Below are 24,292 nucleotides of genomic sequence, written 5' to 3'. Positions count from 1 at the left end.
ACGAAACTTGATTTGTTAGTGTGAAGGATGTTGGCGGGACTGGGAATCGGATACAGCGGCCAGGAGATCCAGGAAGAACGGCACATTTACGGTGTCTCTAGTCACACAAGTGCCCGAAAAGACCCACTAGAAGTGGAGGTAGGGACCGTGCGAATGCTGCCATGGCACCTCAAAGTTGATCCTCATCCAGTTCAGCTCCTAAAGGCGACATGGGCTGCTAGTCACATACCATGGGCGCTCTTTGTGCTCTTCATTATTATGCTGGGAATATATGAAGTCTTGCCTGATCTCATGGCCAACACGCCCACTGCTGGTGTCACATGAACATAACCGCAAGCAGAGACATGGTTGGATTATTGTGCGCAAATCGCTCAATTCTAGATTCAATTACGTACACCGGTGGTGTGGGTCAGAATTAAAACGTTGGCGGGATTGAGATACCAAGAAACTAATTTCCATCATTATCATAAGATTCCATTCGCTCAGTATGTAGAAGAATAGTGTAATTAAGAAATTAAAATATTAACATGAAAAAAGAATATAAACTCCCCAATCCAGCGTGACACATTTCCATATTTCCGAGACTCAATTTCTCAAAGAGTCGCCTTTATTGCCAGCCACTCTGGAAGTTAACGCCAGCTCCCTGGCTACGGCGCTGGCAGCTGGAGTACTTGCGAGTAGCGGCGAAGGCAAGACGATCCTGCTCGTCCTGGCTGTCGCGGCGGCGCTTCTTCTCCTCTTCGTCGAGGACACGGCCGAAGCTCCAGTTGCGGGAAACCTTGGGGCGGACGGGGGCTGCAGCCACTGAGTGGTTGTTAGAATGCAATGTTTGGCTGGTTTGTGGGATGGGTAGGAATCATACCAGGTGTGGCTGCAATGTCGACAGGCTCACTCTGGATGGAGTGGGATCTTGAGGGGGCAGCCGAGGAAGGCTTGGAGAGGGACTTGGCCGACTTCGAAGAGTCGAAGGACTCCTGGCGCTGTTGCTTGAACATTTCGAAAGGGAAGAAGCCTTTAGACATGACGGGTGGTATTTTTTGTGTGGGTGAAAGGTTGATTGGTGGGTTGATTATAGTATGGTGGTGTAGTAGAGATGAGGGATTGAGAAGATGATGAGAGTAGAAATGCGAGTGGAAAGGAAAGCTCTATATAGGTTTCAAGAACCCTAGCGTCACGCCACGACAGTGGGCTGATAAGAACACTTTTTTATGATACATTCTCTAGCGAAAGGCCGAATATTCCAGCCCGGCTCCCTTTCTTGGTTTTTTCTTGGTGCGATCGGGTCGTTAGCATCATAAGTGGATCTGGTCGGCAAGCCGGTCCCGAAAGCCACATCTACCACATCTCATCCATCCCGACCTCGACCGAACTCTCGAAAAGTTTATCTATTCCTGGATCGAACAACATGATGATTGTTAGAGATGTAACTTTCCCCTCCTTCTTATCTCAAACCATGATTTCGTAGATAACTTTGTTCGGAGAACGGGTGCGAGGAGGGTATAAGGAAATTGGCCACTGGCGTCTGCACGAAGTGGTTCCTATGGCGATTCGACCGCCCTGGACCTCGAACTATAGTGGGTCGGTGGCCCCGTCAAGATAAGGAGTCAGGTGCAATTGAGAAAAAAAATAGCTTGTGGACCCACCAAGGGTCAGAACACGGTCTAGAATTAGAAATTCGACTGGAAGATCGGTGCGTTGTTTTTTTCACGATGTGTCCGAGCTGATCCCTAGCACCTGCATGAGCTGTTTCCAAGGTCTTGGCTTTTACGTCTTGAACAGATAGATTCCTCGATTGCGTAACCTCTTCTAGTCACACATTCTTTGCGTTTTCCACGTGGTCTAGGTAGGCCCTTAATGCGCCGAAGGTGCTATCGTAACAGGTTTCACACGCCACGTCACGCAGTGACCGGCATCATATTTCAAAGATTCAGGCAGTCGGCCATGTGTCTGCGACTGGCTTTTTTTTTTGGCACGAGAAATTCGAATTTGATACACTTGATAGAATGGCTTGTTCACCGGGTGTGGTATCCACTTGGTGGCGCCGCTTTATCCGCTCGGAAAGCTTAAACCGCACTTCGGAGTTTTCTACTGTCAATTGTAAACGGTTCGGATCGAATGATCGACAGTCTTTAAAATCCTTACCGAATGGTTCACTGGTTTGACATTTGGCAAGGGCATTACTAGGGTGATTGCGGCCGCTGCGCTATGGAGAATGGATGTCGCGGATGTCGCACAAGAAAGGAGTGTAATGGTAGAGCGGTTACCCACATCATGACTCGGTCGCAGGAATGCTCAGCCTCATGTCAAGGCGCCAAGTCAATGAATTTCAAATCGTCATTGCTACCGGGCAAGTCGCTGCGCAAGGTACATCCTTGGCAATTGATCGCATTTGATTGTTCAAATCCACCTGCGATTGGTACTGATCCTCGCTTCCTCCCCGCCTCCCCAATTCCATCACTCATCCTGATCTCACCAGATGGGGCTCCAAGTGCACACTTATAGGTGGAAACTAATGGTAGTGTCTGGCTAATTTAGCGGCAAACAGACAGAATGTCTGGTCGAGAGCGTGATTTTCGGGGGTTGTCCGCCTCAAAGAGTTAATAATTTGCTTATTAGTGACATCACCCTAACCCCAGCATTCCTCGGCGGAATTAAAGTATGCATTAACTCCTGGCTTACCCGAATCACCGACGATCAGGGTCCACCTCTTGCCAAGATGTCCAAGCATTCCCGTATTCGCGGCAGTCTCAAACTCGGCGAGTACAGCCTCGGGCCAGCATTAAGACACTCACTCGAAAATGTAGCTGACTTTGTCTCATTAAGTTTTCTTACCGGCATTGCCATCGGACATCAATCGACCAAGCGGGAAAGAGACCCCGCAAGCCAAGTGTGCTCAGCTGCCAGCATTGAGAGTATTCTTGAAATCTTTGAAAATCCGAGATTCACCAATTCCCCAAGCAATTCCATCCTGGGATCTCCCGATCAGTTGAAATGACGATAGGCAGTCAAGATGTTGAGGGCTGATTCGAAATGCTTGTTCTTAGGAACATGTGACGTAACGCGTTAGGACCATGGTATTTTCCTTCGCACAAATTAGACACTTGTAATCAAGGATCTTGCGGAAATGCCATGACATGGGATACGCTGTCCGCTAGACTGGATTGAAATATGCCTCGTATATAGACGAGGCTTGTCCATGTTGCCCTGTTGGTGCTCGGGTGAGAAGGATGTTTTGTGAATGGCTCTTTCTAATTAATCCTCCGATGATTTCCAAGTCCACTTTTTACGTAGAAGAAGGCCGTAAATCTCGTTAAAAATCGTATTCGAACAAAAGCAAAGGCCAAAGACGTGACTATACTTGAATGAAGGAAATCTTCAAGATATCACGTGGTGCTAAATCCGATAGCTGTAAATAACCCGTGAACAGCTCAAGCGGGCGAAACACTCGATGCACAAAGATTCGATAAACTTGAAAATGGCTGTCGGGACCATGGAGAGAACATGATTGGCCTTTATTACGCTGGTTTCGGAGATTATCCAGATATCAGAAGCCATTGTGCGCAGGGGAGATCCTAGTGTGAGAATATACAGATCTTGTTAACAATGCAAAGGTGACGGATATAAAAGACCACATGGGACGCATTTCCCTGAAGTTACTGAAAAAGGGCATTTGTGTGGTGACCAAGACACTCCAGTTTGTTCCTCAACCCTTGCTCAAGCGCTGGTAGACATCCACTAACTCGACAAAGCAGTTTGTAATCGTTGAAGCACCATGAAGTTCACCCATCTTCTTGCCATAATTGGCCTTGCAGGAACTGCTCTTGCAGTTGCCGCACCAGAGCCCGGTTTGCATTCCCCCACAAGAATTATATCCAAATAAACTCCAGTTTCTGATCTGATCGGCAGCTGTTGATATAATGGGACGGGACCTAGAGACAGAGGCCAATGAGGCCTTAACTCATGATGAGGAGGGCGGTGGCCCCGGTTGGGGCGGTGGTGGACACGGAGGCGGGTGGGGAGGAGGAGGACGCGGCGGAGGCGGATGGGGAGGCGGCGGCCGTGGAGGTGGATGGGGTGGAGGTCGTGGAGGTAGAGGATGGTAAATATGAAGGTGTGGATGCTTTGCGTGACTCGGGTTGGTGGTGTGAAGTCGCCTTCGAAGTAGTTGTTACGTAGTTTTTGACTCTATGTTGGAATGAAAACCCGTCACTCCTTTTTCAAGTGAATTATTGTCGAATTCAGAGACCGGGAGTCGATTGTAGTGTCGTCCCAAAATCTAAACCCATTGAAAATTTGTATTAATCTGATCAAGTCGACCAAGATCAGCCTCTTGGACAGATGAAAACGACATGGATCTAGGTACTAATTTTCGAGCGCCGGCCTCATGCGTGAGCTTGCAGGAAATAACCGAAAGTCTACAGGGACGATTCCCTATGAATGCTGCGATGTAGCCAACGCATCTGATCGACTCCTTTCTCCGCCAGTCTTGTTTTCACCTGTCTGGAGCGAGCTCCCTTGTTGATCCTTTCCTTTCCCTTCTTCCTTGACCGACCTCCACTCAATACCAAATGCTGCAACGACAGTCATGCACGTTAACACCAATGCCAGATAATAGACATCGACAATAGCGTCATTATACGCAGTCTTCACACCCTCAACATACGTCGCTGGCACCGTCTTCATGATACCAAGCGCACCGTTCTTTAACACCGTACTTGGATCAAGCCCCGGCACCTCTTTAGCCAGCTCCCGGGTAAGTCTATTAGTAAAGAGATTCTGCGCAATCGACAGCGCGACGATGCCACCAATCTCTTGAGTGAAGAATATTGCCACTAGTGCGGTGGCGACGGCTGACTCGGGCAGCACGGTCTGAACTGCGATGAAGGGCTGTTGAAAGGCAAGGCCAACCCCAAGGCCATAGAGTATCTGGTATGAGATCCACTCTATGGGCGGGGTTGTTGGCGAGAAGGTTGTGTAAAGGCCTGTGGCGATAACCATGAGGATGGTGCCAGTTACCATGACGGGTGTGTAATAGCCGATCATGGTGGTAATAGGACCTGCGACCAGAATTGCCAGAGCAAATGGCACCGCGGTCGGAAGATACATAAGACCAGATTCAAAAGTAGTGGCTTCACGGATGGCCTGGAAATAGATTGGAAGCTGTTGTCTTGATTAGCTTGCATTTCGCAGAAAATCATTGTGGGTAGTTTGGATGATTTGTGAGGTTGTATTGGGGTAACTCACATAGTAGGCTGTCACGAAAAGAGCAGCAGAATTGCAGAAGGTAAAAAGAGCGCTGAAAGCCACCGATCGTTGATAGAGTAGCTTCAGTGGGAACATGCTATCATCCCCAGAGCGGTATTCTATCCCTAGGAAAACCAACAGGAGGACGCCTACCAGAACCCAGAGCAGAATAATTCGCCAATTGCCCCATGTGTACTCCGATCCACCCCATTCTAGAGCAAGAATTACACTGATCGCCAGTGGGATGAACGCCACGAACCCAGGAATGTCGAGGCGCTTCAGCTTTTGGCGGTTTGGAATATCGGCGTGCTCTGGGCGCTGGATATCATGGACAAAGAAGAACACTGAAAATATGACCACCACACCGACTGGGATGATGATGTAGAAGCTAATACGCCATTGAGAATATCGGGTAATGGCACCGCTGATAAGGGGGCCAAATGCGAGTGCGATGCATTCCACACCTCCTGACATGGCCGTGTAGATGGGCCGATGCTTGAGGGAGGTTGTGTTTGCCACGATACTTTTGTGCTATGTCAGTTTCAAGTCCGCGGAAGATAGGAAGCAGAGTACCTACATACTGCTTCCAGCAAAGACACCCGCCGAGCCAAGACCACTCACTGCGCGCCCGACAATGAACGCAGTGGAGTTAGGAGCCGTGGCGGCTACTACAGAGCCGATGATAAATACAAAGAATGACAGCATATATGCTATTTTCATAGAAAAGAATGTATACACTTGACCGTATATTAGGATGGTGGAGCAAGATGCCAGCAGGCTGCAGTTTCAAAATGTTATTATGGGATCGAAGGTTGATAGTTGATTTGAGAGCGGTCGACTTACTATGATGTTCCATACCAGCCAATCTCATTAAGACTGCCAAATTCATCTGAAATCACCGTAGTGAGTGTCGCCACGCAACTCGAGTCCTGCATTTCGCATCAGTCTTTGAGATCGCCGCAAGTAGAACGGAACTGTACACGTACATATCCAACGAAAAAGTCTCCGGCGAGGATGGAGAGGAATAAAATTGCAAACCTGATTCCTTTTGGGCGCGATGCGTTTTCAAATTCATCTCCGCTGCTAGCTGCGTTGGGGTTATGAGATGTTTCCCCATCGGGGGCGATGGATTTGGTTGCGGTCTGGTTGTTATCTATCGGGTGACTTGGCTGTGCCGCCAAAATGTCATCTCGCTCTGGTTCAAAAGTCCTCGGAGAAGAGACAATGCTGAGCAACTCCATTGTCTTTGATTTTGGAGAACACAGTAGTCGAACTGGGGAGGTGGGGAATACGTCTCTCATTGACAAACACGTGATTGCAGGCTCTTAAACTCTTTCTGGTTCCCGCGCGAGGCTCCAAGATTATTGACCTATCATCCGTAAATCTGCTGGCCAGTTATATTGTGACAGGGGTCTATTCAGCCAGTAAGAAGTGCCGTTTTATCCTGATGTAACTGTAAGAACTAGCGCCGGAGATTGACGGTCCGAGCCCACAAAAGCTTTTCCAAGATGGAATGATTTTGTGTTGTCACAAGGAGATCTATCGCACATACCAGGTACGTGGTAGATACTCTCTAAGAGAAGCTTCGAGGAAACTGTATCATGCATTTCTCCATGATATCCGGGGACGCTGGACTAATTTCGGCGCAAGATTGTTATTTACAATCCGGCTTGAAGAATGGATCATCCCTTATGATATGATTTCATCGAGATTCATGGACGGGCAATATTCTGTTTATTTAGAAGTGCCTCGACCACCCAGCTAATGGACCGGATGGTTTTCTCGAATATTCGATCTCACGATCTGATACTACTAAAAATCGCCATTCAATACCATGAAGCCAGCCTTGAACATATCTGTTATTTAATCTTGCCTTTGTCCATGTCTGACTCCGCATAAGAAGACGCATTTGTAACTACTAACGAGGGGGAGGGGATGATGTCTGCTTCGCGGCCTGCGTATTGTCTTGCTCGATATCATTAATTGTGCGACCGTTTGTCAGCCCCATTCCTAACGTAGGTATTACAAGCAATGAACAGAATCTTCGGAACATTCTCGGACTAGTAAATCTGTATCAGAAATTTGGGTAATCATGAAGGGCTTCCAAGTCCAAACCGAAGGTCCTTCATAACCCTCAGAACTAGGAGGGCATAGAAAACGGAAGTCATGATCACGACTTATGGATTCTCCATTACTTCATGTACCATTTATTTATCTTTCGTCAATTCAATTGAATACGAATTCTCGCAAAAATCGCACGGCGAATCTCAAAGAACCCATAACCAACGGGCAAAAGGATGAGTCGAAGAACGTGTCAACAATTTGCAAAATCAAGGAGCAAATGATGTGTTCCCTATATTATGTGAACTCAGACAGTGACGTCTAAACCAGGAAGATGATCAAGGGATGGGAGCGGCACATCGATTATCGATACCCGATTCATCCACCCCTTCCGAGATCTTGCGTACGGGGCCACGTTACTTAGGTTTTACGAAGAATTCCCAACTTTCAGGGTCTTCGTAGCATTGCTTGGGGCTTGATGCTCAGACCCTTTGTCTCCATACACTGCCCCAAGGTGAGACCAAAACAAAAATGACGAAGCCTGGCTGCCTTGCGCCCTTGGCAGTAATCTGACTTGTAAGTTCATCTCCATCGGGCTAAAGATGATCGTATTTCGGAGTAAAGAGTCTCATATCATGGTCGGAGATTACGCGTAGGGACCCAGCGATAGAAGGGAGGTATCTGGGCGTACGTAGTGAAGAATTGATACCTCGGCTATGTCTGGATATAGGCCCTGAAAGCTATTTGAACAGTCCAACGAACGCAGAATTGGGGATTCAAGACACTTCAGTTTCCAGTACTTTCTCTTCTCTGTCTCCCATCATGACCATCAACTATCAGAGCACGCAATTCCCCAACGAGGACATCTTCGTCCAGCTGCTCAAAACAGCAAGGACCTGCCAGCATGATTCAGTCATTGACTTCAATCGCGATATCACGGCGGATTACACCTCCCTCTTGACCGATGTTATCCAGACACGTCAAACTATTTGGAGCCAAGTCCCACGGTCGGTGTTCGATGAGAAGGGTCTCATCGTGCCAGACACACCATATATCTTCATTCTTGCACCTGCAAGCTACTCTTATATCATTGCATCTTTTTCGATTCTGTCTATTGGTGCTGCTCTGTGCACCATGTGTAAGTCTAACAACTCAGCTGAACTTCAAATCTTATCAGTAACTGATACTTTTGTCAATTTCAAGCGACCGAAACGAAGGAATCCGACGCCCTCCTGTCTTTGCAGAAAACAAAGTCCTCCATCATCCTGGCAGATTCTATGCACATGAAACAAGCCTTGAAAATCAAAGCCCGCGCGGCAGCTAAACAACAGGCCATCCACATTGTTCCAATTACCGTACAAGCCCCATCGCCCCGACACTTTTCGGATTTGCGCACCAGCATTGATCCAGACTGGACCATTGACCCGAAGCGACCCAGCGTCTTGATCATGACTTCCGGTACAACAGGACCCAGTAAAGCAGTTGTTCATGGCCGAAGACTATTTTCACTGGCATATTCATTCCTGAAACCTGGAGATGTATTCCTGGCCCATCGCTCTTCAGCTTGGATTGCCGGTCTAACGCCACTTGTCTCTGGAATATTGCGTGGAGCTCAACTGGAGATCGTATCGCGAGATATAGCGACTATTTGGGATCGATTCCAAAGTGGGAGGATTACGGTTTTCTACTCGGTACCGTCTATTTGGTCGGCTCTTATGGACTACTACCAGAGCATCATCTGCAATCTGCCACCGAAGATACATGCGGGATACAAACAGGGCGCGAGCTATATCCGGCTCGCGAATGTGACTGGTGGCTCTTTACTTCCCCATGTGAGGCAGTTCTGGACGGAAGAGCTTCAAATGCCTCTGGTAATAACCTATGCCGCCACGGAGGTCGGAGGTCTTGCGACTATGAGAAACCCGGCTCCATTTCCAGATGACAAGGTCAGTAAGATCAGGATTTAAGCAGGCACAACTATTGGCTGATCTCGTTGTAGCGCCGTGTTGGGCTCCCAAGCCGCCATGTGTCTTTTAAACTTTCCGACGGCGATCGAGGAGAGATTCTCGTCAAAGGCCCAACCGTATTCCAAGGGTAGGCCTAGCCTTTCACCAAAGTTCAAAGCATGAGATTGACCGATGCAGGTATCTTGATAACCCGGATGCCACTGATGCTGCATTTGACGAGGATGGCTATTACAAGACCGGAGACAGCGCATACTGGTCAAAAGACGAGGTTGTGCTGATGGGTCGAGATTCAGAATGTATGGCCCCCAATGAACGCAGTCACCTACCCAAATTTCCTCCACGTGAACAGCATTGACTAGATACAGTCATCCGATACTACGGCCACAAAGTTTCTGTATATGATATCGAAGCCGTAATTGGCAAATTGCCCTATATTTCACAAGCTTGTGTTTTGGCTGTGCCCGTCTTCAACAATATCTATACAGAACACAGAGTTGGAGTTGTCATTCGTGTTAGCCCCTCGTCCCGAAGATACATCAAAGGGCTCTGCTGCGAATGCGATATCACCCTCGAGAGGCTGAGAGATGATCTTTCACCCGATCTGCCATTTCATATGCTTCCTACGGCTATACATACTCTTCATCCAGGGGAAGAAATTCCAAAGACTGTCTCCGATAAGTTTAAGAGAAAGGATGCGGCGGAGAAGTTTTTCCCTGTCGGTGAAATAAAGCTGTCAGCCAAGGCAGAAGAGTGGGATAAGGAGTGTCAAACGATCTAATCAACAGTTTATTGGAACGTTTTATTAAATTTGGGTATTGCATTTATAGACTCGCCTGTCTTTGTCAGCGAATTGGATCGATAATTTATCTCTTGAGATCTTCTCTATGAAAGTAAAAGAACGCTGAGATCCGACTCGTGGATGGATCAACTTCTTGCTTGAGAATACAGGCACCAAATGGACGTCAAATACGTTGAATGGCGCGGGGCTCAAGGCGCAGCGATAGGAAAATTATATTCTGTACTTGCCACGTGCTCTTCTATTCCTGTCTAGTCATCGGTTAATGTCCCGTTTGAGGTCCTAGCATCACTCACACTAGTTCTTTGTCTCGGAGGTGAACAGACGTGGCAAGGACTGCCGTTTCTTTGAACGCCTTCGTTTAAAGAGATAGGTACTTCACTCATCAAAGACATATATCCTGATAATATTGCAAGTGGTCATGATAGGTCAATTTATCCTTTCGTGGCTGTCCGTAAAGAATGAATGTTAATGGCTGATATTGATACATAACGGGCTTCTTCTTTCAGATGTCCTTTCATCCACATCACGCCCCATATTTGTGTTACCTTCGAGTCACAAGACTGCTTGCAAGATAAGCTCACATTGGGAAGACCCACCAGATCCACGATTTATTCATCGCACAAGCGATAATGGCGCTAATATAAAGGCCAGAGCTCCCAGTAGATGCCAATCACATTGCGGATTACATGAAAGTCAATGATCCGACATGAAATACAAAGAGTTTGGCTGTCCTAGGCTACCTGGCATGTGGTCGACAGAAAGACCCCCGGCGATCGCTTGGTGGGGGTGGCGACAGGACTGGGAATAAAGATATTAACAAAGAAGAAATATAACCTCTCCGTGCGGTAGACTGAGAGAACGAATATTTGTCTACGCTTATCGCTAATTTTTCTGGTTAGTATTCTTCTCCGTGTTTCAAGTCATAATGGCTACTGATTTGCTAGATGCGGAAGACATCAAGGTTTCCCAAAATGCTTTTGTTGTGAGTATCACTGCATACTGCCAGAAATATTTAATAGTTAATACTTGGGTAAAAGATCGTGCTTTGGGTCCTTACAGGCACATCGTTTCTTTTTCTTACTTTTCGCATACACGTTCAGCTTAGGTCATTCCGTCGCCTTTTCATAGATGACTTTATCGTCTCCTTTGCGTGGGTCGTTATTCTCTCTGCCGCTATACTTTGGCAGGTTGAGGGCAAGGTTCTTTATGAATCCTATGCTGTCAGCGCCGGCACCACACCCCTCACCGCCACTTTCCTCCCGAGGTTCAACAAACTCATGCGATGTCTAGCTCCGCTAGAGATACTATTCTATTCTGCGCTCTGGAGTGTCAAATTTTCTTTTATGACATTCTTCTATCGACTCAGTTCTAAAATCAAATATCTCCGCAATTGGTGGTACATTGTCCTTTTCGCCACGATCAGCGTCTATATTGCTTCAATAGGCGATATTGAATATAAATGCAGTCTCGGGGGAATTGACTTTATCATAAGTGAGAATCTTGCAATTTGTTTACTCGAGAGAATTCAATTTCTGACATCAGGTTTTTCCAGACCAATGCTCTAAGTTCAAGCACATCCATTACGAGAATCGCAGCTTCTGGGCTAACGCTGTCGGTGATGTTGTAACGGATTTGATGAGTGAGTTGTGGAAGTTTCCGCTGTGGGTAATCTTTCTGAGCTTACGATCATCTCGCTTTTAGTTCTCTCTATCCCAATTCTCCTGCTATGGAGTACCAGAATCTCATCCCGCAAGAAGATTATCCTGATTAGCATCTTCTCCGCAACCACTCTGATTATGGTCATTGCTATAATCAGAGTCGTGGTAGGTACAACTTATGATCGGGAGATGAACATCGCCTGGCTATGCTTCTGGAGTTTTGTTGAGGTTAATACCGGTAACTTCCTCAAATCTGCCAACATTTTCGTCTCGTTTGTGGTTAATTTAGCATCACAGCTATTATTATATCGTGCGTTGCCTCTCTCCGGCAGCTCTTGATTACCTCACAAAGCAGGGCTGAATCCGGCGGGGCAACATACCAGACTCCATATGCTCCAATGCTGCAGAATTTAAAGAACAGTACTGTCAGGCATATCGGCTCGTCTCTCCAGTCTCCAACCAGTGATCAGATGATGATGTCGCCATTGAGTACTGTGCATGTTCGTCATGATTGGGATGTGACTTTCAAAGTTACTGAGCAGGGTGAGAGAGTTCCGAGGCTTGAGACAAGCTTTGACTAAAATACTTTGCATTAACTTTTGGCACCCAGCTTGACAACCGGTGCTCATGGCAATTCCAGAGTAAGGAGAGTGACCAATGGGCCTCTATAATGAGTGTATGTAGTAATTTAGTGACTTGTATGAGAAAGAACGAATGAAAGGGAGATGTGTAGATTCTAGAGATGGAAGGTTATGGATCTAAACTACTATAGAGACTCGAGGCAAGGCATGCGGTGAAGAGTGGCAGAAGCCTTTATACACTGCGAACAACTTGCCTAGCCGAGATATTTAGGATCCTTTTATTTTACAAACTCCTCACTCCTTGTTACGAACGATCTCCTATAAAGAATGCCAGAAATGCTACAGTAGCGGCCGTTATCGCCTTTCATATTAAAGATATATGGGATGCTCTTTCAACCCCTAATCACATGATATGTTGCACTAAATCTGGTTAGCCCTGTATTTGAACATTTGTTACCATATCGAATCGTATGAGACCAAAACAAATAAGATGCTGAATAAGCTGGGATTTCCTGTATTGTTACAGCTTAAAAAGAGCACCCCTCCCCTTGCTAGCCGGCCGCCCTTAGGGAGGAGGGGGCAAGGTATTAGGGGACGCACGGACATCAGGAGAGTGAGGGCCAATGAGCCAATAATATCTAGTAAACTGCCCCCTCGGATATCTTTCCAAGTTCATTTCCCCCTCTGTCATAATGCCCCAGTACCGACTCGCAATCTTTTTTAAAGAATGTGAAGCAGAACCGTATCAATAACTGCTTATATCACAACACTGCCGATTCACCATCACTCTACTCGGATCATATGTGTGACCGAAATGACTTCCCGTTGCGAGTCACGCACCGCCTCAATCAACTCTCCGACGAAGTCTGGTACTGCGAGTTTTCTCACGATGGCACGAAGCTGGTCACTGCAGGCAAGGATCACAACGTGCTCATATACGACACTAGTGATTTTGTAGTACTCCACCATCTGAAGGATCACCGGCACGGAGTTTCATCTGCTAGCTGGAGTCCAGATGACTCAAAGCTGATTACCTGCTCTCAAGATAAAACGGCGCGTGTATGGAATGTTGAGGTACCCAATATCTGACCGATAATATTGCTTTTCCGTCGCTGATTTTTTAGCATAGAACGGTTGTTGTCTCCTCACCATCGATCGGCATTGCGATCCTGTGACTGCCGCTGCCTGGGCTGCAGATGGTGATTCGTTTGTGACGGCGTCTCTCGATTTAAGCTCGCCTCTCTGTCACTGGAGCATTCACGGCTCGTCGCTGCACATGTGGAAAGGCGGATTCCGAGTACAGGATTGCACTATTAGCCTAGATGGACGACGACTTGTGGCAGTGGATACAGATAGTGCAAATATCCACGTATTCGATTTCCGGACATACGAGGAAGACTACTGCCTTTCTCTTCCCGGCAAGCCCACATCTGTTGCTATTAGCCGGAATTCAAAGCACGTGCTTGTGAATCTGACAGAAGGGCAGATTCAACTCGTTGACATGGAGGCGGCTGTTGTGGTTCAGCGTTACATAGGTCAGGAGCAGGGCGTATATGTTATCCGAAGTACATTTGGCGGGGCAGCTGAAAAATTTGTCGTCAGCGGCAGTGAAGGTGAGTACTTTGCATATCTTGGGATAGGACATCGCCCTACTAACGACTTCCAGATTCCAGAGTCTATATCTGGCAAAAGGAAGATGGTAACCTTGTGAAGGTTCTCAAAGGGCATATCGCGGGTTGTGTCAACTCAATATCATGGAACCCGACAAACCCATCAATGTTTGCTTCAGCAGGCGATGACTGCGCTGTGCGCATGTAAGTCTTCTTCCTACATACTACTTGGGACAACCCCTAATGAACTATCAGCTGGACCAGCGAAATAAACGACCCAGTTCAATAAAAGGCCAAGTCAACGGTGCAGGTATGATTCAACAAATTTCCATGAACAAGCGCACTGAGAATTACCTCAGCATTCTGATACCGATCGGTGATAGAGGATGCCACCCAAGCACAAGAAAAATGTTTCCATATCCAAGCTGTTACAGTAGCTTGTAAAATCGCTTTGCGCTTTTACACGCTCTTTTTGTTTCCCAACCCCACTCGCCAAGACAAGTTTGCCCGAAACAGTTACTCAAAAAGACCCCTGGCTAGAACCTTTTGTTGAACGGTATGGTAAGGAACAAGACGATGACAACACGGCTGCGACCTGGCAGGTGCTTCTAGACAAGGTTTTACGAGTCATGTGACTAGGGTTTGAAAGAACATCTCTCATACTTCTGACATGGAAGGCGATAACGGTCGCTAATGTCCTTGAATTGGATATGTATAGCTGTAGATAATCTGATCGCTTACGCGTTCAAGCTACTCTCGGGTCAGTACATGGATGGCAGAATTTTTAGGAAGAGCTAAATACAGAGAAACAAAAGAGGCAAAATCAAAAAAGGGAGAGGAAATCGATGTCGGGGAAAATGAGGGGCCTTCAAACATTTAAAAGCTACAAAGTCCATTGCCCATAGTCCTAAATGGCGCTTATGTCGCTTTTTGGCGATCTCCGAAGCCATGTTGAAGACTTTTCACATGACACATCCATGGTTACGGTCCATGGGTATGAATTATGTGTACCTTGCAGGAAAATATATCGAACCATCAAAATTTGGACAACCCCAACACTCGAAGTCTCCTGAGACCCTTTTCAAGTCGCAAGTAGGCATTTTGCAATCTGAATGCCCCACGAGTTTAAGGCTTTATTGATGACGTTACCCATATACTTCCGGCGCATCATCAGACCGATTATGTATCAGATCAGCTCATACCTTGCTGTTCAAACGGACATGGGCCGAAAGCACTACCTGCCCTGGTGGCCGTTCATTAGGGCACAGGGATATTTTGGCCGAACCAACTTAGCGCCGTGCTCCACAATGTTAACTTGCCCGCCGGGCGACCGGTACTCTAACCTTGTTCAGTCCAGACCCTGACATATTAGCCAGAAACGTACGCACAAGTCCCGGCTGATCGGACATTCGCACATTTTTAGAAGCTGAGTTTGCAGGAGCTCTCGGAGTTCCGAAACATGCGGATGCCAAAATATGGGTCTGCTTGTCTTTCACTCAGCATCATTTGCTTCACGCCTGCATCACAGCTACAGGAGCGCTAATGATCTTTTTCAAGACACCATGAGAAAAAAGGCAAGATTTCCGATTATTTCGTCCGCGGGATCGCTGGGAACTCTCCGATGGTCATAATCACGACACCCAATGCAGCCCAATCCAGAAAAACACATCATAGCTAATGCCAACCTTTGAACCGGGAGAAATTATAGATTGGTGGATAATCATTTTGTGGCTGCACATGACAAACCCTAGGCACCGATACATACATAGAGACGACCGGCAGAAAACACCAAACAATGTTTTTCTGGGGTCTCGATCGAGCTGTGCCGGTGGCCGTTCCGGGACAATTGCTTGGTGGAAAATCCTTTCGCGGCGGGCTTGGCAAAATATGAAGAATGATACGCCCACTTAATTCCAAGGGGAACACCTTGAAAGGATTCTTATCTCCTGTAGAGTAGTGAGACTGCGCCACAACGTTAGTCGATGACAGGGACTAACGCATTTAGGCTCAATTTCCGATGGTCCCCGAGGGACCGGGGGAATTCAGCTGTGTCTAGGTCGTTGTTGTTCAGCGCCAAATTTTTTGGATTCCTCGAAAACGTGGATGTCAAATAGAATCTAACGACCATTTCAATTTGTTGGAGTGTCTCATGTCATAGAGAGAACCTGCACCGTGTTCTTAGACTGAGTCTTGTAAAGGGGTACCCGAGTTACAATGATTACCGTTGTTCAAACTTCCAAGCCACGTAGAGTCACGCCAGAATCAGCAGGCATGGGATCCAGTTCCTAAGTGTGTACCTTGAAGCTGTGTGGCGCATTTAATATCCATCATCTGTCCAGAACCGGCGGGACCGGTAACCGGCCAACAAATACCTATCATTCGGGTTCCTCGATCGGCTCGGACGAAGCCGATTCCCACAGTCGATTACCACAGTTGAACACCGAGCTGTCCTGATTGATCTCTAGATCCGATGCCGTGGGCCTGGAATTATCCAGTGATGGGTGATGATCAGTAGAAAAGTAGCTTAATTTTTCTTGTTGCGCCGGCTTCTATTCTTGACTGGTCGCTTATTCTACCCCCGAAGCTAGTATGAAAGCAGCGGTAGACAATAGCATGGTTCCTAGAACGCTATAGCCAATCTTTTGTTTCTTTTCCTAGACTAATAAATACATCCAGCCATGGCCCATTAATGTTAGGAATCTTCTTTTCGCTATCTCACCTTTTATTCTTTGGCCTTTAGGTCTTCGCTTTGAGACACTCGCTCTTGTACAATCTGCAATAGTGAGCTTGGCTCGTTGAGATGCGTTTTCTGTCTCTCTTGAGCATCGCCGGCCTGGCGGGGGCTGCTGCGACCCCGGGAGCTTCGACCACTGCCACCGTTAGCACAACCTCTTCTACTTCGACTTCTTCGACCACGAACTCTTTGGCCACGAGCTCTTCAACCACAAGCTCGACCTCGAATTCTGCAAGTAAGTTTCTAGAAACGGATATGAGGGGAGCATACTGATCGGTCAAAGCTTCGACTACTGCAATTACGGTCGCCACTGACGGCAGCGGTCAGTTCACGGCGATTGGCGATGCCATCACCTACGCTCAGAGCAATGCAATCCCTACCGTGACTGTCCTTGCCGGCACCTACACCCAGGCAGTTACTGTCTCGGCTACTCCCACTGTTACTGTTATCGGTCAAAGCAACAGTTCAAGTGACTACTCCCAGAACGAGGTTGTTATCACGAACGCGGGTATCATGCCCGAGGGAACTCTTTTGACTGTCAACAACAATGTTCAGCAAGTCAGCTTCAAGAACATCAACTTCGTCAACACCGCTGCTGCCTACGGCACCATGATCCTGAAAGGAAACAAATATGCCTTCTACGATTGCCAAATCATTTCTCAAGGAACTTTGGGCATCACTGCCAGTGTTGGTCTGGGTGTCATCGCGAACTCCTACGTCGAGGCGCTTGACAAGATCTTCTATGGTGCAGCGAATCTGTACATCTATAACACTGACCTGGTGCCTGTTGACAGTTCCAATCTTGTATCTTACATGAAGGGTACCCTGTCTGGCACGACTTTGCTTGCCAACTCGACCACTGTCTTCGATCATGTCACAGTCTCTGCGAAGTCTGGATCATCCACTCAGAATGTGTATCTCTTTACAGCCAACAATGCGGGGGTGAACGTTCTCTTCCGAAATTCGGCTTTGAGCAGCGTGGTTGCCTCTACAGGTGCTCACGTCGACTCTGTCAGTCAAGATGGCTATACTCTGTTCATGGAATATGCTAACACTGGTGCCGGAGCTTATGGGAGCAATGTTGCTTCTCGGTCCAAGTATGTCTCTCTTCTGGACTCATCGGATGTCGCCGACTACAGTATCAGCGCTATTTTTGGAGATGCCTACTCTACCTACGCTTCCTCCGACGTAAGCTGGGTTGATGAATCCGTCTTGGCTGCCATTGAGGGCGCTGATGTTATCACAACATCTTCATCGACCTCCTCTGCTGCTACTGCCACTGTCACTGCATCCATTGTCTCGACCAATACCTCTGCAGCCTCAACCACAGTGGCATCTACCATTGCTTCCACCTCTGCCGCTGCCACTGCAACCTCCACCTATGTCGTTGACGCCACCAACGGACCTTACAAAAATGTCACCGCTGCCATCGCTGCTCTCCCTAGCGACGGCAACGAATATACTATCTATGTCAAGGCGGGCACCTATAACGAGCAGATTTCAATCACTCGCAAAGGTCTGACCGTTGTACGTGGTGAAACCACCTTTGAGAATGATTATACCCAAAACACTGTGATCATTCAATACGATGACGGAGAGCTCACTAGTGTCAATGAGGATGAAAGCACCATGGTCGTCAATGCAAAGAACACCGATGGTAAGGGACTGGCTATCTACAACATCGACTTCCGCAACACCCATGCTCAGGTATCCAACACTGCTGCTCTTGCTGCTGACTTCTATGGTAACGTGCAAGCTTATGGTTGTTCCTTTGTTGGATTCCAAGATACCCTTCTTGCAAACAAGGGTATTCAGGTCTTCTCAAACTGCTACATCGAAGGTTCCATCGACTTCATTTGGGGTTTCTCGACTGCGTACTTTTACCAGTCCGTCATTGCGACCAACACCGCTGGTGCATGTGTTGCTGCTATGAGTCGTTCTTCGTCTACCGCGACTGAAGGTTATGTCTTTGATAACTGTCTCGTCACTTACACCTCTACCTATGGTAGCACCTTCCAGGACACCTGGCTCGGCAGACCCTACTCTGCGTACAGTATTGTTGTCTACATGAACTCTTACATCGACAAGCACATCAACCCTGCTGGTTGGCATATCTGGTCCACGAGCGCTCCTCAAACCGATCATGTCACTTTCGGAGAATACAACAACACTGGTCCTAGTGCTTGGTCAAGCGGCCGTGCGTCCTTTGCCACCAATCTGACCGAGACCGAGGCTAAGGCCTACACTTTGTCTAACTGGATCGGAGACACCACCTGGCTTGACATGGATTCCTACGCTCTTGCCCCTTCCTATGATCTGACTGGCGGAGCTAGCGCCAAAACAACCTCGACCAGCTCGGCCACTACCCCGACCGCTACTTCTACCTCCACTGCAGTTGCTACTTGGACTCATCCGTCCAGCGGTGCCAACCCTCCTACTGGTGCAGTCCTTGTCAGCCCTTCTGGAACCATCGATGGATCTTACAGCAACCTTACCGATGCTCTGTTCTGCCTGCCCGATGACACAACCACTCAGGTCATCTTCATGTACGCTGGTACTTATACCGAGCAGGTTCCTAGCATCAACAGGGATGGCCCAGTCATAATCATTGGTTACACTACTGGAAATCCCGGCCAGAGCTATGCCGATAACGAGGTTACTGTCACATTCTCTCGCGGCCTCTCTGTCTCCCCTTTGCCGATCGGTCACTCAGATGCCGAGACTGCCACCATTGCTACCGCATCTACTAATATTGCTTTCTACAACATCAACATCATCAACTCAGCCAATCTTGATGGATCTGAGTCATCTTACGTGACTCTAGCGGCTTCCATCTACGGCAACCACATTGCTTTCTATGCTTGTTACTTCCAGGGCTGGCAAGATACCCTCCTGACCGGAGCCACTGCTGGATACCAATATTACGAGTCGTCATATATTGAGGGTGCCATTGATTTCATTTGGGGATACTCCAAGGCTTACTTCAAGGGCTGTACCATCGGAGCCAAGCGCGCGAAGTCTGCTATGACTGCCCAGAGCCGTGCTTCTGCTAGTGCCATTGGTGGTTACATCTTTGATCAGACTTTGTTCACTGCTGCTGCCGATGCTACTGTCGATCTTACTGAGACCGTCTACCTTGGCCGTCCTTACTCCGAGTACGCGCTTGTTGTTATCAAGAACTCCTTCCTTACCAATGTCATAAACCCCTCGGGATGGAAGGTCTGGTCGACCTCTGATGCGCGTACTGACTACGTTACCTTTGCTGAGTACAACAACTCTGGCCCTGGTAACTGGGAAAATAACGAGGCTGCCCGTGACGCTTTCGGTTACTGTACTCTCCTGACCGAAGACACTTACTCGCTTGCGACCGTCATGGACTCGACTGACTGGATTGATATGACCTACTGGGACACCATCGATACCCCGACTGCAGTTTCTGGAGTTTCCACCACCACTACTGCTACTGCGACCGCCACTGCCACAGCCACTGCTACTTATGATGGAACTACTCCTCCCTCGGGTGCCTACATTGTATCCAAGACCGGCCTCAGGAACAGCACCACTTACTATGACACCATTCAGAGTGCACTTGACGCTATCCCCACTTCCTCCAGCGTTACTCCCACCATCTTTATCTATCCCGGTACGTACGAGGAGCAGCTTGTTATCAACAAGAAAGGCTCTGTTATCTTCATGGGCTATTCCGATTCCACCTTCGACTACTCCAGTAATCAAGTCACTATTCAGTACAACCATGGTATTGACACTGGTGCCGATGAGTCGAACTCTGATGGAGCTACCCTGTATACCACCGGTAACTACTTCACTGTGAGTTTGATTCCACGTTTACAGGCTATCAGTCCATTTATTGACAATTAATAAAGGCAATGAACATCAACTTTGTCAACAACAACGGTACTCAGCAAGACATTGCTACTCTGGGCTTCGCTGTCAAGTCGAGCAAGTACGCCAGTCTTTATGGTGAATTTCCCGGCCTTAGTACGTGATTTTAGATTCACTATGATGCTGACCCATTGAATTCAGGCTGCCAGGTCACCGGTAACCAGGATGCTCTCCTGATCAACGGCTATCTGTTCATGAGCAACGGTTATGTTGAGGGTAACATTGACATGATCTGGGGAAGTGGCTCCGCTTACTTCCTCAACACCACCATCTCACCCAACGAGGATGGCATCAATCTTACCGCCGATAAGCGCACCACTTCCGCCACCGCTGGTGGCTTCGTCTTCGATCAATGCACTATTACTCCGTCCACTGGTGCTAGGACTATGTCCAAGATTTCCCTCGGCAGACCTTGGAACCAGTACGCTCGTGTCGCATACATCGACTCTTACTTCGACTCTTGTATTGAGGCCGCTGGATGGAACCAGTGGTCTACCTCTAGCCCCCAGACTGACGGAGTTACTTTTGCCGAGTATGGCAACGTTGGTCCTGGATCAAGCACTACGTCGCGGGCCTCGTTTGCTACCCAGCTTAACAACACTGGTGCTGTTCAATTTGAGCTTGCGAACTTCTTCGCTACCACTTCTTGGATCGATTTGACTCATGTTGCTGGTACTCCCTTCGTCCCGGACACGAGCACCACTACCACCGCTATCTCAATCGCTCCTTCCACCAGTGCTGCTTCGACTTCGATTTCGACTTCGTCCACGATTATCGTTCCTGTTACTGTGACCACAACTGTCGATGTCCTCTCTACTTCTACTGAAGCTGTCTATGATACCGAGACTCCAACCGATAAGACCTTGGCCGTCAAATCCACTGTGACTTTAACCATCACTCCTGATGTTGTCTCCAAGACCACTACGGTCAAGTCGATTATCACCACCACTGAGACAATCACTGAGCCTACAACAACTTCCACTAAGACCTCTTTTGTGACTATTGATGTCGGTAGTACCATTACCCCGGATCCCAAGACTGTCACCTCGACTGACAAGGCCACTACCACCGCCACGGTCTCTGTTTCTGGCAAGGATAGCACTAGCACAGTGGAGAACACTCTGACCGAGATCTCTACCATCACGGCTGCCGCCTCAACCGTGACTAGCACTGATATGGTGACAACTACTAGTCTTAAGATTACTAGTGGAAATGCTGGAAAGACTACCGTGACCGACACCGTGACGGTTGGAAACGGAGGAACCACCACCATCTCCACTAAGGCCACCACTGTGACCACTTATTCCACGTCCACCGGGACTGTGACCAAGTCTGTGACAACAACCGTCGCTTGTGACACAGCGGCCAAGACCAAGCGTTCTTATTATGATCTCCTCCCTCGGGCTAACGCTGCCACCGTCACCGTCACTGCCTACACCACCGACATCTATTACGTGACCAAGACCTCGACTACCACTATCCCCGTCGCGACCGACTATATCACTGATGTGACCACCAAGACAACCTCAATCAAGGCCTCTACTGTCACCGACACAATCACCTCCCTGGCGACTAAGGTCTCCTCGACCACCATCCCGGCTGTCACCTCGATCGTGACTGTCATTGATACCACCTCAGTTGGCAAGACCACTACCCTCAAGGTGTCCACCGTCACCGAAATTATGACCTCCGTGGTCGAAAAGACTTCCACCGTCACGCTCCCCGGTTCAACTTTCACCACCACTAGCGTCAAGACAACCACGGTTAAGAGCACCACCAAGCTTCCCGCCGCCACTACCACCATGACCAAGACTAAAACAATCAAGAGCACTACCACTCTGCCCGCCACCACTAGCACTGTGACCAAGATCTCGACTGTAAGCAACAGTCCCTCGGTCACTCTCACTGATCGTACGACTTTCACTACCACCAAGGTCGTTAAAACCACGTCAACCAGCACTGTGACTGTGACTAAGACTGCTAAATGCTCTTGATTGCTTTCAATCTGTTTGTACCTTCCTTGGATGGCTTTATATGACTTAAAGTCAAAACAACTCTTCAATCTTTGATCTTGATTCATCATATATATATAAAACTTATAATGTACATTATTTTGAATTTGGAAACACTTTACACCCTCAGGCGCCCACGCTTTGTTGTCATGTCTGAGGTAGCCGAGGGTTGCAATTATTTGAGGTTGTGGCTCGACTTGTTCTGTAGAAAAAGTGACGATGCACGAAAGGACTTGGCTAGTTATGTTGATTCAGATGAAATTCATATAAAGTCATGTAAATGTAACAACTCTAAGTTGAAAGTAGATTTGAACACAAAATAAATGTTTCAAGTAGTTGGCATGATGTGAGAGGTATATCAGTGTCCACTCTTACTTTCCGGTAAGTTCTATATATCTGACCTTTCTATCTGTACTAGAAGCTGCGACAGAGAATCCTTGGGGTTTATCAAATCTACAGTAATTCCGAGCTTACTGAGAGACTTTGAGCCGAATAACCCCCGGTCGCGCTCGAGCTCCTCTCGAGCCTCCGCGCTTGCTTCAAGCAACATAGCGGGTGAGAGACCCGTTTTATCTTTGAGATTTTTATTTGCCGCAGCAACTAGCAACATTTGAACCATTTCCGTGTTGTTCTTCAATGTTGCGCGTAGTAGGGGTGTCTGGGCGTCACGACGAACCGTGAGGTCAGGGTCCACTCTCGGATCGGTGAGCAGGATCTTAATGAGGTCTTCATTGTTTCGATCAACGACAGACTGTAACAGGGTTGATTTTGCACGCAACGCATTTAGATCCGCGTCTTCACGGTTAACAAGAAGACGAACCAGTTCCAGCTTTTGCTTCTCGACCGCACTATGGAGAGTAGTAACCTGCGAATTTTTCCTGCGTACTAACCCGGGATTGGCGCCACGGGCGAGCAGCATCTTCACAATATCAACATTGCCATGTCGTGCTGCGATTGAGATTGGAGTATAGCCATCCAAGTCGTACGCGTTAATGTCAATCTGCTCGTGAGCCCGAAGAGCCTCAACCACATCTATATGACCATGGATATAAGCATCGTACAGCGCCGTGCGTCTCCCCTGGCTTCGGGCATTAGCGTCGACTCCATGAGCGAGTATAGCTTGAACTACAGCGACGTGGCCACGATGTGGCGCTAGGAATAGAGGCGTGTGTTGACCGCGAATCAGAAGCTCGGCAGACTGCGTGACATCTTGAAAGCGATAAGATTTCCCTTCTTGGCTGCGATGTAACCTGTTTGCTCTGCGGTGGGGCTTTCTTTCTGAAATTTCATCTATACATACACTCATAATAATTCATTTTGGAATTTTGGAAGTTCTCAATGGAAATAAGTCTGCGTTTATCAGGATCTTGAGTCACACTCATTCCCCAGCTGGCTGCATGAGTGGATCGCTATATTTCCCCACAATGTGATCGTCCCCTCAAATCCTTGGAAGAACGAACCTTGAGTCTGGGGGAAAACGTCAATTGATGTGATCAGTCATCATGGGCGACTGACACCTCATCTCTGGCAACCAAACTAAGTCTCCACTGGGTACCAAAAGGCAGCTTTTCTCCAATTTGCTCTAATGCCAGGCCATCGTCTAACATGGAATAGACCGCGATCTCTTCATTTTAAGGAAGAAACCGATCGCGAACTCCTCGAGGATCTTCTTTACGTATCCACGGAATTTCAGACGAGTCATGAGATGATCGGCGGGAAGAGG

At 47.8% G+C, this 24,292-nt stretch overlaps 8 protein-coding genes across 8 annotated transcripts; 5 read left to right on the top strand and 3 right to left on the bottom strand.

Annotated features, from left to right (window-relative positions):
• Positions 1-607: 607 nt before the first annotated feature.
• On the bottom strand, positions 608-1,022 carry N7443_005662 (CWF11 family; the record flags this gene model as incomplete). The annotated part of the gene is made up of 2 exons (XM_056885718.1): positions 608-804; positions 863-1,022. 2 exons carry the CDS (start codon positions 1,020-1,022, stop codon positions 608-610), a joined length of 357 nt encoding a protein of 118 aa, XP_056741166.1.
• Positions 1,023-3,960: 2,938 nt separating this feature from the next.
• On the top strand, positions 3,961-4,176 carry N7443_005661 (esterase; the record flags this gene model as incomplete). The annotated part of the gene is made up of 1 exon (XM_056885717.1): positions 3,961-4,176. One exon carries the CDS (start codon positions 3,961-3,963, stop codon positions 4,174-4,176), a length of 216 nt encoding a protein of 71 aa, XP_056741165.1.
• Positions 4,177-4,431: 255 nt separating this feature from the next.
• N7443_005660 (MDR family MFS transporter) lies at positions 4,432-6,485 on the bottom strand (the record flags this gene model as incomplete). Its single annotated transcript, XM_056885716.1, has 5 exons — positions 4,432-5,160; positions 5,245-5,767; positions 5,822-6,022; positions 6,088-6,173; positions 6,231-6,485. The coding sequence occupies 5 exons, from the start codon at positions 6,483-6,485 to the stop codon at positions 4,432-4,434; spliced, it is 1,794 nt and encodes a 597-aa protein (XP_056741164.1).
• A 1,642-nt stretch (positions 6,486-8,127) lies between these two features.
• N7443_005659 (class I adenylate-forming enzyme family protein) lies at positions 8,128-10,050 on the top strand (the record flags this gene model as incomplete). The annotated part of the gene is made up of 5 exons (XM_056885715.1): positions 8,128-8,443; positions 8,509-9,251; positions 9,305-9,399; positions 9,450-9,568; positions 9,638-10,050. The coding sequence occupies 5 exons, from the start codon at positions 8,128-8,130 to the stop codon at positions 10,048-10,050; spliced, it is 1,686 nt and encodes a 561-aa protein (XP_056741163.1).
• A 946-nt stretch (positions 10,051-10,996) lies between these two features.
• N7443_005658 (uncharacterized protein) lies at positions 10,997-12,310 on the top strand (the record flags this gene model as incomplete). The annotated part of the gene is made up of 5 exons (XM_056885714.1): positions 10,997-11,053; positions 11,109-11,562; positions 11,624-11,710; positions 11,773-11,967; positions 12,027-12,310. The coding sequence occupies 5 exons, from the start codon at positions 10,997-10,999 to the stop codon at positions 12,308-12,310; spliced, it is 1,077 nt and encodes a 358-aa protein (XP_056741162.1).
• An 801-nt stretch (positions 12,311-13,111) lies between these two features.
• On the top strand, positions 13,112-14,209 carry N7443_005657 (WD40 repeat domain-containing protein; the record flags this gene model as incomplete). Its single annotated transcript, XM_056885713.1, has 4 exons — positions 13,112-13,384; positions 13,440-13,923; positions 13,977-14,124; positions 14,176-14,209. 4 exons carry the CDS (start codon positions 13,112-13,114, stop codon positions 14,207-14,209), a joined length of 939 nt encoding a protein of 312 aa, XP_056741161.1.
• Positions 14,210-15,937: 1,728 nt separating this feature from the next.
• Positions 15,938-22,551, top strand: N7443_005656 (putative pectin methylesterase; the record flags this gene model as incomplete). Its single annotated transcript, XM_056885712.1, has 4 exons — positions 15,938-15,968; positions 16,938-20,482; positions 20,539-20,635; positions 20,699-22,551. The coding sequence occupies 4 exons, from the start codon at positions 15,938-15,940 to the stop codon at positions 22,549-22,551; spliced, it is 5,526 nt and encodes a 1,841-aa protein (XP_056741160.1).
• A 406-nt stretch (positions 22,552-22,957) lies between these two features.
• Positions 22,958-23,885, bottom strand: N7443_005655 (ankyrin repeat domain-containing protein; the record flags this gene model as incomplete). Its single annotated transcript, XM_056885711.1, has 2 exons — positions 22,958-23,778; positions 23,870-23,885. 2 exons carry the CDS (start codon positions 23,883-23,885, stop codon positions 22,958-22,960), a joined length of 837 nt encoding a protein of 278 aa, XP_056741159.1.
• Positions 23,886-24,292: the final 407 nt, after the last annotated feature.

Source organism: Penicillium atrosanguineum (assembly GCF_028827265.1).
Source record: "Penicillium atrosanguineum strain IBT 20685 chromosome Unknown utg000004l_segment0_segment0, whole genome shotgun sequence".
In the NCBI taxonomy this organism is placed as follows: domain Eukaryota; kingdom Fungi; phylum Ascomycota; class Eurotiomycetes; order Eurotiales; family Aspergillaceae; genus Penicillium; species Penicillium atrosanguineum.
The sequence above is the reverse complement of the archived record's forward strand: the minus strand, read 5'-3'. Positions and strand labels throughout refer to the sequence as shown.